This window comes from Fukomys damarensis, unplaced genomic scaffold, assembly GCF_012274545.1.
Source record: "Fukomys damarensis isolate Sample0158 unplaced genomic scaffold, DMR_v1.0_HiC HiC_scaffold_27, whole genome shotgun sequence".
Classification (NCBI taxonomy): domain Eukaryota; kingdom Metazoa; phylum Chordata; class Mammalia; order Rodentia; family Bathyergidae; genus Fukomys; species Fukomys damarensis.
In genome coordinates, this window is record NW_022900939.1 from 47,969,731 (window position 1) to 47,984,967 (window position 15,237).

Genomic DNA, 15,237 nt, shown 5'->3' on the forward strand with positions numbered 1-15,237 from the left:
GCTCCTTTGTCAAAGATGAGGTAGCTGAGTACATCTGGATTTGTTTTTGTATCTTCCAGTCTGTTCCACTGATCCTCAGGCCTGTTTCTTTGCCAGTACCATGCTGTTTTTATCACAGTGGCTTTGTAGTATAGTTTCAAATTGGGAATTGTTATACCCCCTGCTATGTGTCTATTGCCTAGGATGGCTTTTGCTATTCTAGGTCTCTTCTGGTTCCAAATGAATTTTTGGATTATTTTTTCTAGTTCTGTGAAATATAGTGTTGGAATTTCAATTGGCATTGCATTGAATCTGTATAGCAGTTTTGGTAGTATGGCCATTTTCACTATGTTGATTCTTCCTACCCAGGAGCAGGGGATATCTTTCCATTTTTAAATATTCTCTTCAATTTGTTTTTTCAGAGTGCTGTAGTTTTCAGTGTAGAGATCTTTTGCTTCTTTTGTTGGATTGATTCCTAGATACTTCATTTTTTGGGATGCTATTGCAAAAGGAATTTTTTCCCTTATTTCTCTCTCAGTGAGTCTGTTATTTGTGTATAAGAAGGCTATTGATTTTTGGGTATTCACCTTGTATCCAGATACTCTACTGAATCTGTCAATTAAGTCTAGAAGTCTTTTGGTGGAGTTTTTTGGGTCTTCAATCTATAGTATCATATCATGAGCAAATAATGACAGTTTAACTTCTTCCTTTCCTATCTTTATTGCTTTAATTTCTTTCTCTTGTCTAATTGCTGTGGCTAATGTTTCCAGAACTATATCGAAGAGGAGTGGTGATAGTGGGCATCCTTGTCTTCTTCCTGATTTTAACGTGAAGGTTTTCAGTTTTTGGCCATTTAATATGATGTTGGCTGTTGGTTTGCAGGGTTTTATTTATCATGAATGGGTGCTGAATTTTATGACATGCTTTTTGATGCAGAATTTTTCAATGTTGGGGAGTTTTGGCATGGTAAAAAGTTAGGTATTTTAAAATTGGATACAAATAAGTTATATTTATCTTTATCAGTCTGTTAAATCCAGCTTTACTAAATGTAAAATTAGTAAAATACATTTAGCTAATAAATGAGAGTAATGAGGATTAATCAAAATAGCATTTGTAAAGTGCTTGGCATATAGTAGGTTCTTGTTTATGTCAGTTCCCTTCTTTCCTAATGGTTTAACACTTTCTCTTCCATTGCATTTAGATATCTGATATCCATGTTACTGGAGAGTCAGAAGATATGTCTGCAAAAGAGAAATTGCTACTGTGGACACAGCAGGCAGCAGAGGGTTATGCTGGAATACGGTGTGAAAATTTCACTACCTGCTGGAGAGATGGAAAACTATTTAATGCCATCATCCATAAATACAGGTATACAATTTGTGAGTTATTTCCCTTTATATATACATGAGCTGTTTCTTTCATTCCTAAATTTTAAAATAATCTGTTACTACTGTAGAAGCATTATGTGTGCATGACAGAGAGCTAGAAAATACAAATAAAATACAAACATTATGTTCCTACCACTAAGAGATCAGCACTCCAAACTTCAGTCCATGTGCACGCCTGCACACGTGTGTGTGCATGTACATACGTGCTCCCATAGCAGTAATATGTCTTTGAATTTTGCCAGTAACAGCATATACCAAGCCCTGATGTTCAAAATCTGACCTAGATTGCTGTCAGAAGTTTCCAAGTCATGTTACCCAGTCAGGTTTCTCTAGTGAGTAGTGGCTTAACACTGACCAGTTTTGTAGTAGTGAACAATTTTTTGATGAGAATTATAAACAGATAAATCCACATTTACACCTGAACAAAGATGAGCTTCAGACATTTATAGCTAAATGGATGGACCTTGAGACCATACTCTTAAGTTAAATAAATTGGACACACATGTTTAAGTACTGCATTGTTTCTCTGGTGTGAGAAACTGAATGTAGAACTAAGGACTGAGATGTGTAATGGATTTTCGGAAATGGAAAGAAAGTGTTCAAATGGGAAGGGGAAGAAGGGAGGAGGGAGAGGGAAAGGAAAGAAGGGACAAGAAAAATGAAAATAGAAGGGAAATGGAAATAGATCTTTTGTACATAGGGAGGAAGGGGGCTTAAGGGGGAAAATGGGATAAAATAAAATAAATATTTAAAAATAAATAAAACTGAACAAAGCTTTTACTGCCAGGCAGTATTCTAAGCAGTTTGTGTAACTAATGTGATCTTCACATGTCCCTATTATCAGTCCTAGTTCGTGAGCAGAAACTGAGACAGAGTAAATGTTTGCCTAGTCTCACACCTAGCGAGTAGCAGGCATGGTGTTAGAATGTAGGCAGCCTGATACTGGAGTCTGAGCTTTTGTTGCCTTACAAGAGACTACATCTACAGAAAATGCTGATTGAAAGCTCTGTATTTCTTGATCTGCTGTTTTCCTTAATTTTTACAGAGATTGTATCCTGTTGTTGAAGAACTGAATACATTCCTAACTGTGCTAAGCCTAAGCTATAAACTCATTAAACTGAAAAAACTTACTTGGTTATAGTAAAAATAATTGTGTAGATTAGGTAATGGTTGAAGCATTCTGCGAAGTGCTTTACGTGCGTTATCTCATTCAGATTTTAACAATTCCATAAAGCAAGTCCTGGGCCAAGGATTTAGCTCAATGGTGCTGCCATCTGCCTCGCAAATACATGGTCCCGAGTTTGATCCCCGGTACCAATCAAGCAAGCAAGACCTGTTATTATTCCAGTTTTATAGATAAAGAATGTGAGGTTTGCCAAGGTCACACTGTCAAGAAGTTACAGCTGACATTCAAACCGAGCTCTGTTTGAATTGAAATCCTATTCTTCTCTCTCTTCCTCCCTTTACCTACCTTTTTTTCTTTCTTTCACTCCTTTTCTCTCCCCTTCATCTCTCCCTCCTTTTTTATTTTGAAAATTTTAGTATGTATAAAATAGTAATGAATCCTTCATGTATCCACACTCAAGAGTGCTCCTATTTTTAGTCTCTTTCCTTTATGGAATAACATTTAAATAAAAGAGGGTGTAGGTTGTTGAATTTCAAGGAAAAACCAATATCAACTTGCCTCTATTAGATCAAAATAAAGTGTCAGATCTCCTGGAGTAGCTCGGTGCTGAGAGGGTTTAATGTTACAGATATTGCCATTGTTACAGTGCACTTCCCTGCTGACTTAAAGCAGAAGGGCTGTGTGGCCAGACGCATCTTCTACAGGGACGATAGATATTCGTTGCAGTACCTACGGAGCTATGTCATGGTACATCTTCAAGGGTGTGCTCTGCTCTGTCTTTGAAACTTTCTCGGCTAGAATCAAATGTTTTTAGAAGCCAGTTCTTTTTCTAAAATAATGTACTTTAAAAATCAGTGGTCTGTAAGCAGTGTGTCTTCATTATTTATGAAGAATTGTAAGAACAAACTGCCATACAGAAGCTGTGCATTTTTCTACTAAGAATGTAAATAAGTTACTGTGTATGTTATTTCCTAGGGACGATTAGTGTTGCAGAGCTCTTGTTGCTTTTGGTGAGTGTTTGAACCTTGTGAATGGTATTCATTTTAACTTTTAATTTGGAATAGTGATCATTTTAGAAAACTGTTTAGCTTTAACTTTGAATTTCACTTTTCCTAGTTTGCTTTTTTTTTTTTAGATTTGTGGTTCAAAATTCTATATATCAGGCTTAAATACAAGATTTATTTGTTGTTGAGGTTTTGTACCTGATATCCTGAACCTAATAAAATATCACTATGGTTTCTTTCATTAGAAGAAAACTTTCACCTATAGAACTGTATTTTTTTTAAAGTCCTTTCCTTTCTTATGAAGAGAAGTGCTTTTCTTCCAGCATGTGTAAGAATTGATTGGATAAGGTAGAAATGAATTCATTTCCTGCTGTTGATGACGTGATTTTACTCCAAAGATAGAATAGACAAAGTGGTAAACAAACTATCACCATGAGCAGGTTTTGGGATATTGGACAGTATTAGCCACATTTAGAGAATAGTACCTCATTCAGCAGTTGTTTTTACATAACAGGTGTTCCCATAAGTTTGTGGTGTATTTGAATTGCTGTGAGGCCAAATCCATTTAATTGGGCTTTGGTTTTGTATTTATTTAGACATTGTATTTATTTAAACATTTACTGTTTATCTGAATTTTGTCTTCTGTAGTTATGGATTTAATTTGGCTTCTGTAGTAAAAATGATCTGAGATGACATGTGGATCTGCTTTCTGCCCTATGGAGTGGTGTTTTGGGTAGGATCTGCAGAGAGCATGCGGGCTTAGCAGGGTAGAATCTCCTGACAGAAGCAGTGGTGCAAGCAAGAACGGATGTGGGACTAAGTGCGCTGGGTTTTGTACCCTAGATAGACTAGGAAACTGCTCTAGAGAGTTAACAATAAACTGAGGTGTGGCATGGCGGTACACACCTGTAATTCCAGCACTCTAGGAGGCTAAGGCAGGGGGAGTACAAATTTGAGCCCAGCCTGGCAGTGTAGTGATTTAGCAAGACCCTGTCTCAAAATAACTCACTGGGGGAAAAGGCCTGAGGATTCAGTTCAGTTCAGAGGTGCTGGGCTTAATCCTTAGAACCACAAGGGGAAACGATGAGTAAAGTGGACCTGCGTTACTTATAGTGAGTTAGTGTTTGTGTGTGTAATGTCTCCCAAAGACTTTAGAAATTCTAATTTGACACAAGAATAGAGTAATGGCAGCCTTTAGATTTTTATTAATGTAAGTTATACTGTCAGTAGTTATTAGTCAAGTACATTAATTTGGATTGTTAGCACATTTGTATTAGCACTGCCACATAAAATATGACTTGAAAATTAACACCAGAAAAGAATATTTTGTTAGTAATTAAGTCATAAAATTTTCCAAAGAAAACATACTTTTCTTCAAAGAACTATTCTATGAAATAAAAACGAGACATCCATGTAATAAGCAATTTATAGCTGTCATAGAATTAAAATGATCTGTGAAGGTAAAAAGAAAGTAACTGTCACAAGGTGAGTCCCTGAGAAATAGATGCAGAATGTTAACCATGTAGATATTTCTGTCCTAGCTCTTAAAAACACCTCAATTCTCTGAAATAGATTGTGTCTGCTTTTTATATTAATAAAGAAACCAAAACTCAAAGGGTTTCTAACCTACCTTTGAGGTAATGGACTTCTTGTCCTGAGAATCTTAGGCGGACTAGATTTCAAGAAGTGGAACAGTTGTCCAGAACAATTATGATAGTATAACCTCAAAGACTTACAGTATGTAGTAAAGATACTGTGAAGATTATTGATGAATATAAAAAAGGATTAATTACATACACAACTAACAACTGAAGTCTTCGCTCCTTGTTAAAAATGAATAAGGGACATTCGTTGTTCAGCTTAGTGTTAACCAACAATGAAAATAGCACCAGCAACAAATTATACAATGAGGAAAACTGTAGATAATAATAGAAAATTAAAATATGTCATCTTAACAGCAAAATTGCAAATGATCTTTTCTGTAGTTTTAGTGTGTTGTATTATCCTAAACCGGTGACGAGCCTGGGTTATACGCTGGGAACGAAGTGAAAAGTGACATGATTTCCTGGAACAGGTTATATGACAGCTCTGTAGCTTCTGTTGTCCACTGAATCTGTGGTAGGCAATTTTGTTCCTTATTCCTTCTAGGAACTTCTATTTGTTATGTTCAGTTTTCATTGGAAAAGGATCACATAATTAAAAACCACATGCCTGTAGTAGTTTCCACTTGTTTTGTTTGTATAGCTTGAATGTTCTTTAATGCATTATAAATCTTTTCACTGAAAATCACATCTGCTAGGAAATTTTAGTTAAATAAGCGTCATTGTTGCCTGTAACTTTAATTATTCAGAAGAATAGCAAGGAAGGGGGCTTCCAGTACAAAAAGCAAAAAAAAAAAAATCAAGGAAGACCGGGTTTTGTGCTGTGTTTAGGTGAGAAGGGTGTCACTAAAGCATGTGATAAGTAAGCAGCTTAGAGGAGAGATGAAGTAGAATTTACTGGGAGGCAGTAGGGAGGAGCTCTGGGAGTAGCCTCTGAATACGAGGGGCGTTGATGTCACCAAGACTTAGGGTAGGTGTAGAGGAGCAGACGTTCTAACAGTACTGCATCCTCTTCAGAGGCAGGAGTTGTAGCAGAGGGTTCAGCTGTGTCCTCAGGTATCACTAGAAGACTGCTTTGCTACCCTCTGAGGGGAAGTGCTGCCTGCCAGTTTGAAATTCAGCCCCAGAATCTTCTGACTTCTGTCAGTCTCTTCATGTGGATATTTGTCTTAGAACACCAATGGAAGTTCCAGTGCACCCGCCCGAACAGTGCCTGCTTGAGCAGCTCAGATGTGAATGTGTCCCCACAGGCCAAAAACAACAGTGCGGCACGTGCTTTGGAAGAGAGATTATTTCTGCCAGGTTGCTGCTTGTCCTGTTCTTGTTTTTCAGTCTGTCCCATTCATTTGTTTCAGTGTCCTTGGCCTGAGGCATTCTTAAGTCTGTTTAAAAAAAGTATTACCCAGACAAGACTGGGAATCTTGGGAATGGGTTGTATACAAGAGTGTGCCGTTTAAATATTTTCTAATTAAACAGCGTGTAATTAGTAGCAATTAGTTTATTCATTGTTTGCATTTTGAATTGGAAATTAACAGGGTCATCATATTTTATTGTATTAAATGTTTAAAGATGCTTTAATTGGGAAACTTACACTATTAAAGCTGTGGTTGGAGTCATCTTAATAGTCTGACCTAGAGGCTGTGATTGACTCATATGCTTGGATTTTATCCACTTTAGAAGCTGGATTAGACTGGTTTAATACTGGGAGGAGGCCTTTCAAGGTTTGTTCTCACAGGAAGTTGGATTAGCATCACTGGGTGGTTCTTCCCTTCAGTCCTCAGGCTGAGGTGCTAGATGTTTGAGGGTGTGCAAGTCTGTGTGTGTATATGTGTGTTCACAGGGTATAGGAACACAGAGCCCTGAAGATTATTAATTTTAAAGAATGGCATTTCAGTTTATGAGGCAAAATCAGGTTGTGTACTTTTCAAAATGAACTCAAAATGGCTGAATGCTGAGACCAGAAATGGGAATTTCTACCCATGATCACCTCAGAACCCTTGTAGAGCTCATTTATGCTGCATGTACTGTAGCAATCTGTGTCCACATAAGGTGTGTGAGTTACTGTCACACATCAGCCACCCTTTTTATTGTGTAGTATGTATTCTTACATACAATTTGGGGGATATTACTTGGCATGCCAATATTCAGAGGAGATACCTGGATGTATTATTAGTATGTTCCTTGCCTTCTTTCCTAGATTAACTCGTAAAAATTTTCTGTAATAACAGGACTCCCACTATTGTGAATGAAGTATATCCTTGTAGATTTGAAGTAAGGTATAGCTCCATTCTCCTGCTTCCATTTTTGAGACAGAAAAGTGAAAAAGATTCACAACTGTAACGGAAAGTTGGCTCTTTCTTCTGGGAGCCTGGTAAACCTGGTAGCAGGTCCTACAGTAGGTAGTCCTTGCCAGTCTTTATCTAGTATCTGTGATTTTAATAATTCTCAGTATTGTTTATAGTACCTTATTGATGGACTTCATGTTTTTCTACTATCAAAAAAGGTGTTGCATTGAACTTTGTGTTTTTGTACAGATGTGTGAATGTATGTAGGATAAGGTCATAGAAGTGGAATCATTAAGACAGGGCATTACATTTATGTTTTTAAGTCACTTTTCTGAATTCTTCTTTAATTTCTGCTTCTGTCTGTACCATTTCTCTTTTACATGAGGCCTTTTGAGAAAAGAACAGTTTCTAACTTGTAAATGGCAATCTAGCAGGTCTGAAGCCTGTCAGTTTTTTTAAAGCTTCCTTTTACTTTACCCTTTTATTCATAAGCTGTTAATATACAGCTTTTACACATGTGCCAGAGCTGAAGCTGTAGGCTTATTTTTCCTTCTGATGTGCAAGCTATTAGTCTAAACATGAATGTGTTCATGCTTGGGTGGGCAGTGGTGATAAAATAAATAGGCAAGATTTCAAAGTGTTGTGGTCATTTAAAAAGTTAGAATAGCCAGCTGTGGGCCTGTCATGATGTAATGATTGAGCAAGTGTGCATCCTATGCCAGGGATCAAAACAGCAGGTCACTGCCCGAAAGGTGAGGTGGGCTTTGGTTAAAGCCTCTGCTTGCTCAGAAACCCTGCACATCTTTCACCTTGTTTTTCTTCAGTATTCTCTTTCTTTCTCCCGCATCCCACCCGCTCTTTAAAAAAAATTTTTTTTTTTTTTGGTACCAGGGATCAAACTCAGGACCTTCTGCTTGCGAGACAGGCAGTGGAACCACTGAACTAAATCCCCAGCCCCTTTCTTTTCTCTTAAGATTTAAAAAAAAAAATGTTAGAAGAACAGCATGTGTCTATTCCATAGTCCCATCTGTTGTTGTTGTTGTTTTTTTTTTTTTTTGGACAGGGTCTCACTATGTAGTCGAAACTGACCTGGAACTCACTATGTGGCCCAGGCTGGTCTCGAACTCAGAGCGATCCTCCTGCCTTAGCCTCCTGAGTGCTGGGATTACAGGCATGCGCCACCATGTCCGGCCATCTAATTATTTCAACACTTATTGTGACTCATTTATAAGTGACATGAAGTAGTTTATTCTGTGACATGAAGTAGTTTAAGACTCTGTTTTCTGTAGAATAAAAGTAAATTTATTTCTGCCCCTGTGTTTTGGAGAGGTGGTAGTTATCCCTTAGCCACCAAGGTTTACTTAAAATTTGCTCTTAGCCAGTTCACGAAAACACAGGGACTGGAAGAGTTACTTCTCAGTTAAATCAATACTACTTACTGTATTTAAAAGTCTAGCGGGGAGGGAAGGATGGGTTCTTCTTTGTGCACTGGAAGTCATAATTCTTCAAGGATCTTTTATTTATCAAAGTTGTTAGGTTCAGTTTCGAAGTAACAATAAAACTTACTGTAAATTAGTAGTGTTTCTGATCTTTTCTGCCTTTTTAGTAGTTACACTATTGGCAGAAAAGAAGGGAAGATTACTTGAAATGAAGTCAAGCATCTAGTTGGGAGAACAAAGGAAAATTATCTTCCTAGTTCGTTGCCACCTTGGAGTTCTTGGCTTTATTTCTTTCAGTAATATGTGCCCAAATATGAGCAAAGAGGAATGTCCACACCCTGTTTCACAGTTGTGCGTGGGTCTTGTGAATGCTTATGTATATTTGCTAAAAGAGAGAGAAGAGAACATTTTGCAGATCATTTTGGTGGGGGGAGCGGCTGAAGGAGATTAGATGGTTGTACCGATAGGAACAGCAAAATAGGCTAGGTCTGAACATGTTTTAGTCTGAATAGTCATCTTCAGGAATTTGTTGTAACTGCTACACTTTTCCCAGAAGTGAGACATATGCAGTGCATGCTCTTACTGTGTGATGTGTTGATGGTCTGATGTTCTGTGACATAAACCATTTCTGTGCATCTTTGTGTGAGTTGTGTTGTGGAGCACAGTCATTTTAAGATGATCTCGGAGTAATTGGAATGCAGTTTTCTTCATTTTTTCCTTTAAACTTGAATAGAATCTCTTTTTCAGTTCCTTCCAAACTGTTGAGTATATATTATTTTCCTAACAAAACCTGAGCCCGTGAGCCCTGCTGTCTGCCTTGTATGTACATGAAGTGCCCTGGGATGGTCACCCCTCATGAAGGGATTTCAGTAGAAACTCAGCAGCAGCGGCTATCTGACCAGCAGGCTTTTGTATCCCTGTTACTTATCCCTTTCCTCCCTCACACTGCCTTTCTTCCTGTTCCTCTGGTACCTTTTCAGCGCTGGGAAAATGGAAGCCAGGAAGATGGAGGTCTTTCTTCTTGCTTCCAAAGATCCAAACCTACTTTCTTCTGCCCCTGTCCTCTTAGACACCTTTGTGCCTCTTAGACACAGCTCCTGTTGAGCACCCAGTGCCTCCTGCTGTGGATCTCATCTCATCATCTCAGTCTTGGCTGAAACACCCTTCTCACGGGCTTTCAGCATAGCCCTGGACTAGCTCTTTCTCATTGGATTTTAACCATGCTTTAACACCTCTTCTATAATAAAATAATCAAAAACATTCTCCCTTAACTTCATACTTTTTTTTTAGCTACTTCCTTTCTTTCCAGGCCAAACCTCACACAAGAGAGTTATCTATATCCTAAACCTTCTTAACTTAACATTTATTTCTTAACCCATTCTAATCTAGTTCTTGTTCTGTAATCCACTAAAATATTTCCAGGGTCATGAGTGACTGCAGAGGGCTAAATGAGTAGGTGTTTTTCACACCTCATCCTATTTCTGAGGTTTGACCCTGATGACTGTTCCCTGAACTTTTACGTTGGAGTGTTTCAGGGCTGCATGCTCCATTCTCTTTACTCTCTGTAGTCTCTCATCCGCGCTTGTGCTCTTGGTTACTACAACCAGTGTTGTAGAACAAAGTTCTATGGATGTGACCTTCTAAGTATCTCCTGGCCCTTCTATTCTCCTTGCTGCTGTTACACACTGTCTTCTGCAAACTACCATGGTCTTCTGCCTGGATTCTGTGTGGGTACTTGGTTTCTGGTCAAATTTTTTCTCTATCTTACCCCAGTCTGATCATTTTGTCTCATATAACACCCCCTTAGTGTACATTAATGGTTTGCCATAGTGCTTAGAAAAGAGTTTCAACTCTTTGAGGAAGTTCATGAGACTTGACCTTATCCTAGGCCATTGCCACCTCTCCAGCCTCCTCTCTCAGCAAGTTCCCCTTGGTGCTGGCTCCTGTAGTCAGCTCCTATAGCACAGAGTTTATGCATGCATTTTCCCTCTGCCAGCATGGTCTTCCCTGGGTTCCTCTTGGAGTATTCTTGAGCCCCCTTTGGTTCTCTGACCTCTGCATGTACGTAGAGACTGTAGTCCTTTTGCTTCATATCTGCTTAATAATGAGTGAGCGAGTGAATAAATTAACAGGCTTGCTAGTTTCCTGACTGAAAAGGATTATGTGTGAGTAACATACCAAAGCATGAAGTTCTATGCTGTCTCATTACATTTTTTAGCTGTGCACATTGCTCTGCACGCGTAGTGACACAGCTGCCTTTCACTCTCTTGAGACCTTGGGCAGATCATTAGATTAATTCATCCCAGTGGCAGCTGCAGCCCATCAGTTCCTCAGTTCTGGCTCACACCTGATTCCTGATGCCCCTTAGGTAGAATTATTTTTTTGGGGGCGGGGGTTAGGGATTCAACTCAGGACCTTGTGCTTGCAAGGCAGGCATGGTGCCGCTGAACTAATTCCCTGGCCCTGGACTTGGAATTCTGTGGGATCTTGGTGTAGCTTCTGTAGCTCCTGATTTTACTCTTCTTAGTAGTAATTGAGACACAAGTTGTATAATGAGTATCCAGAGTCAACCAGAGTGCCTGCTAGGGCTGAATCACAGGGCACCTGAAGTACAGCTCTGTGATTTTTATTGTGTGGGGTTTTTTGTTGTCGTTCTCTCTCAGGGTAGCCTTCTTCTCATGTATGTTAACAAATGCCTAAAGAGAATTTGTGCTAAGATGCAGTATAAAGTACGCCACCGGAGCCTTTCTAAGTGTGCAGTTCATGGCAGCAAGTCCATCCTCATGTTGTGTCGCTGTCGCCACTGCCCATCTCCAGAAGTCTTCCCTTTGTGCAGCCCAAACTCAGTGCCCATGAAACGCTAATTCCCTGTGTCTCATTTCAACCCAGCCCCTGGAAACCATTCTTCTACTTTTTCTTTTTTAAAAGATTGCGATAGGAAATGATTACGTAGTGTTCTTTGCGATGATCAGATAACTTGCAAAGTCGATTGGTTTTTATTATGATGAGTTTAAAAGCTCTGGTGGTGAAACGCTGTTTTCTCCAGACTTCCTTATTTTGCTGTCTGTTCCAGAGTGAGGCCAACACAAGCTGTCCTGCTTTCTACCAGCTCTAAATGTATTATTTTCTTCTGAATTTAAACAAAAATAAACACTTTACAAGGTGCATAAGGCAATAGGCACACTCATGTTTGTGTGTGCTTTGTGTTTCTGTGTTTCCATTGTTACGTGATTGTGTTGGTGATGTTGTGGCATTCCTCCCCCCCATACAAAATGTTTGTAATTTGAAAAGAAAATTAGAGTGATAGATTCTAACATGAGTTAGTCCCCAACCTTGCTCCATAAGATTCACCTGATAAGAATTACCCTTGTTAAAAATACAGCTATCCAGGCTTTGTCTCTATTCTTAATCTGTATTAGAGCCCTAAAACCATTGCAATTGTGGGAAGTGTTGGTATGGTGTATGTTGCTGAGTACCGTTCTGGTAACACCTGGTCCTTCAACTTACTTCATATGGTTTGTTGGTCTGTCAGAACACATGCACACGTGTGTGTGCAAACACACGTGCACATGTCTGTTTCTTACTATTGCCACCGCCGTCATTTCCCTTAGAAGCATACATTTTTCTGTATTTTCCTTACATTGGGTTCTTAGCTGCACACTGGATGATACTGTTTAGTTAGTTCTCAGTTTGTAATGCCAGGGTGGTCCAGCAAAGAGCTCAGGCTTTCTGCTCAAGCAGGCCTGGCTTCATACCCTGACTGCCACAAACCAGGTTGGTATTCTCTGTCAATTTATATAACCTCCTGCGGTGTTTTCACCTTAAACTCGGGATAATAACCCCTGCAGCTTAGGGTTGTTGACAAGAGTAAATGAGATAATGATTTAAAATCTCCTTTCTTCCCCTAAGACCTGTAAGAGAAAAGTTTCTCCGACATGGATGGGCGTTCTGTGAGCAGTGAAAGTCTGCTTCTGTCCACTTACACAATTTCTGAGTTCTGGTTGGGAGTCAACACAACCTAATTAACTCTGAATTTAAATCATTTAGTTTTTGCAAACTTAAAGACTATTGACACATCTTTTATCCTTTTATCTGTTGCCACTGTTTTGGTTCAGGGTTTGTAATTTTGTGTCGGTACTAATGAACAGTTTTCTTAGCTAACTTCGTTTTTCCTTTCTGTAAGTTAACATTAATCACCGTCCCCTCTAGTACTGTCAGAGTACCTTTTTTCCCCCCAAATATTTTATCTTTGTTTCATGTTCGCTGTGACTGAGTACAGGATAGGACATGAACTGTTAGGTAGTCTCATCTTTAGCCTTTAATATGATATCAGTCACAGTTCCCCACAGAATCCTACCTACTTCTTATGTGAGCTAAGTGTTTTGACTTGAAAAATACTTTGGGGTTGTATATCTTCCAAAAAACTCTTCTATGCAATTTTAATGTTAGGCCAGCTTTGGCTTGTAATGTAGGTGGAGTTGCTTTTATACTGTATGGCTCTGGACTCCACATGTATACTGACATTTACACATGTATACATGCACATGATGCATATATACATGTATGAATATACGTATTTTGTCTAAACATTTTAAAGATGGGTGTTGTAAGATGGATGAAACAGTAAACATTAATTTTAAGCAAAATAGATTTGTAATATAACAAGTCATTTAGAAATGACTTCTGACCCTATTGGACCTTATCACTTATTCTGCCTCTTTTGAGAGGGTCATATAGCTTTTGTTCTTGGCTCTATTGATGTAGTATACTAGATTTATTGATTTGCACATGTTGAACCATCTCTTCATCCTTGGGATGAATCCAACATGTTCATGGTATATGACCTTCTTGACGATTTGCTTCATTCTGTTTGCTAGTATGTTATGGAAGATTTTTGCATCTGTGTTCATTAGAGAGATTGGCCTATAATTCTCTTCTTTGGGTAGATCCTTCTCTGGTTTTGATATCAGGGTAATGCTTGCTTCCAGGAATGAATTTGGGAATATCGTTTCCCTTTCAATTTCATTAAAGAGTTTGAGAAGTAGTGGTATTAGGTCTTCTCTGAATTCCTTGTAGAATTCAGCAACTAATCCATCAAGACCAAGGCTTGTCTTTGGTTGTAGGTTTTTAATTACATCTTCCATTTCATTGGCTGTATTGGTTTATTTAGAAATTTTATATCTTCTTAATTAGTTTTGATAATTCATATGTATCTAGGAATCTGCCCATTTCTTCTGTGTCTTCCATCTTATTAGAAGATAGATTCTCAGTGTAAGTATTGATGATCTGTATTTCTGCAGGATCTGTTGTGATCTCACCCTTATCATGCCTAATTATATGGATTTGAATCTTTCCTCTTTTTTTTGACAAGATTGGCTAAGGGTTTGTCAATTTTATTCAGTCTTTCAAAGACCAACTCTTTGATTCATTGAGTCTGTGTGATTTTTTTTTTTTTAAGTCTCCATTGCATTTCTGCTCTGATTTTTATAATTTCCTCCCACACATGAGCTTTGGGCTTGACTTGCTGTTTTATCTAGAAGCTTGAGGTTCAGCACTAGGTTGTTTATTTGAGCCTGCTTTGTTTTCCTGATATGGGTATTCATTGCTATAAATTTTCCTCATAGGACAGATTTCATTGAGCCCCATAAATTCTGCTATGTTTTATTATCATTATCACTTAATTATAGAAACTGTCCAATTTCTTCTTTAATTTCATCAGTGACCCAGTGGTTGTTCAGGAGAATGTTATTTAATTTCCATGTGTTTATGAAGTTCTTTATGCTTTCCTTTTCCATTGATTTCCAATTTCATTGCACTATGGTCTGATGATATGCATGGGATAATTTCACTTCCTTTAAGTATATGGCTTTAAAAATGACTGTGATGATTGAGTCATTAGAAAGATTATATTATCTGGAATAAAAATGAGTGTGGCTTCAAGGATTGCATTTTACGATATGGCTAAGATTTTATAAGATAGGGACATTAAAATAGTTAATACTCAGCTGTCTAAAGTACATTAGGAAGAATCTGGTCATAGCCTTCTGTGCACATAGTTTAGTCTGATACTCTGGTTAGTCAGACCTGTGATAGCAGTGAGATTTTCTGCTAACTCTGCACGAAAAGATGTTACATTGAAATGAAACCTTTAGAATGAAAATAAATATCTTCTGTGAAACAGCTGAGGTCTGGAAAAGCTGTGTTGTCCCTGTGAGCCTGTAAAGAAAGAGGCAGAGGGCCCAGAGCAGCCTCTTCGGTGCTCCAGGGACGAAGAGGAGGCATGCTAAGAGACCAAGTGGTGCCAGCTAGGTGGGCCAGGGCAGCCATAATTTTTAAGACTTTAAAGCTATTGCTTTTTCAGTTTTTAATTTTTTTCCCCTTTCCATGTTTGTTTAGCTTGTTTTCTTATTGCAGT

At 38.4% G+C, this 15,237-nt stretch overlaps 1 protein-coding gene across 20 annotated transcripts in view; it reads left to right on the top strand.

The window, feature by feature from the left end:
• Dst (dystonin) overlaps positions 1 to 15,237 on the top strand; it is a 316,182-nt gene that overhangs the window by 123,172 nt on the left and 177,773 nt on the right. For all 20 annotated transcript variants that reach the window (XM_033756553.1, XM_033756561.1, XM_033756554.1 and 17 more), the window contains one exon: positions 1,181 to 1,347. In XM_033756553.1, the coding sequence (XP_033612444.1) occupies positions 1,181 to 1,347 (167 nt within the window). The remainder of the gene's footprint in view (positions 1 to 1,180; positions 1,348 to 15,237) is intronic.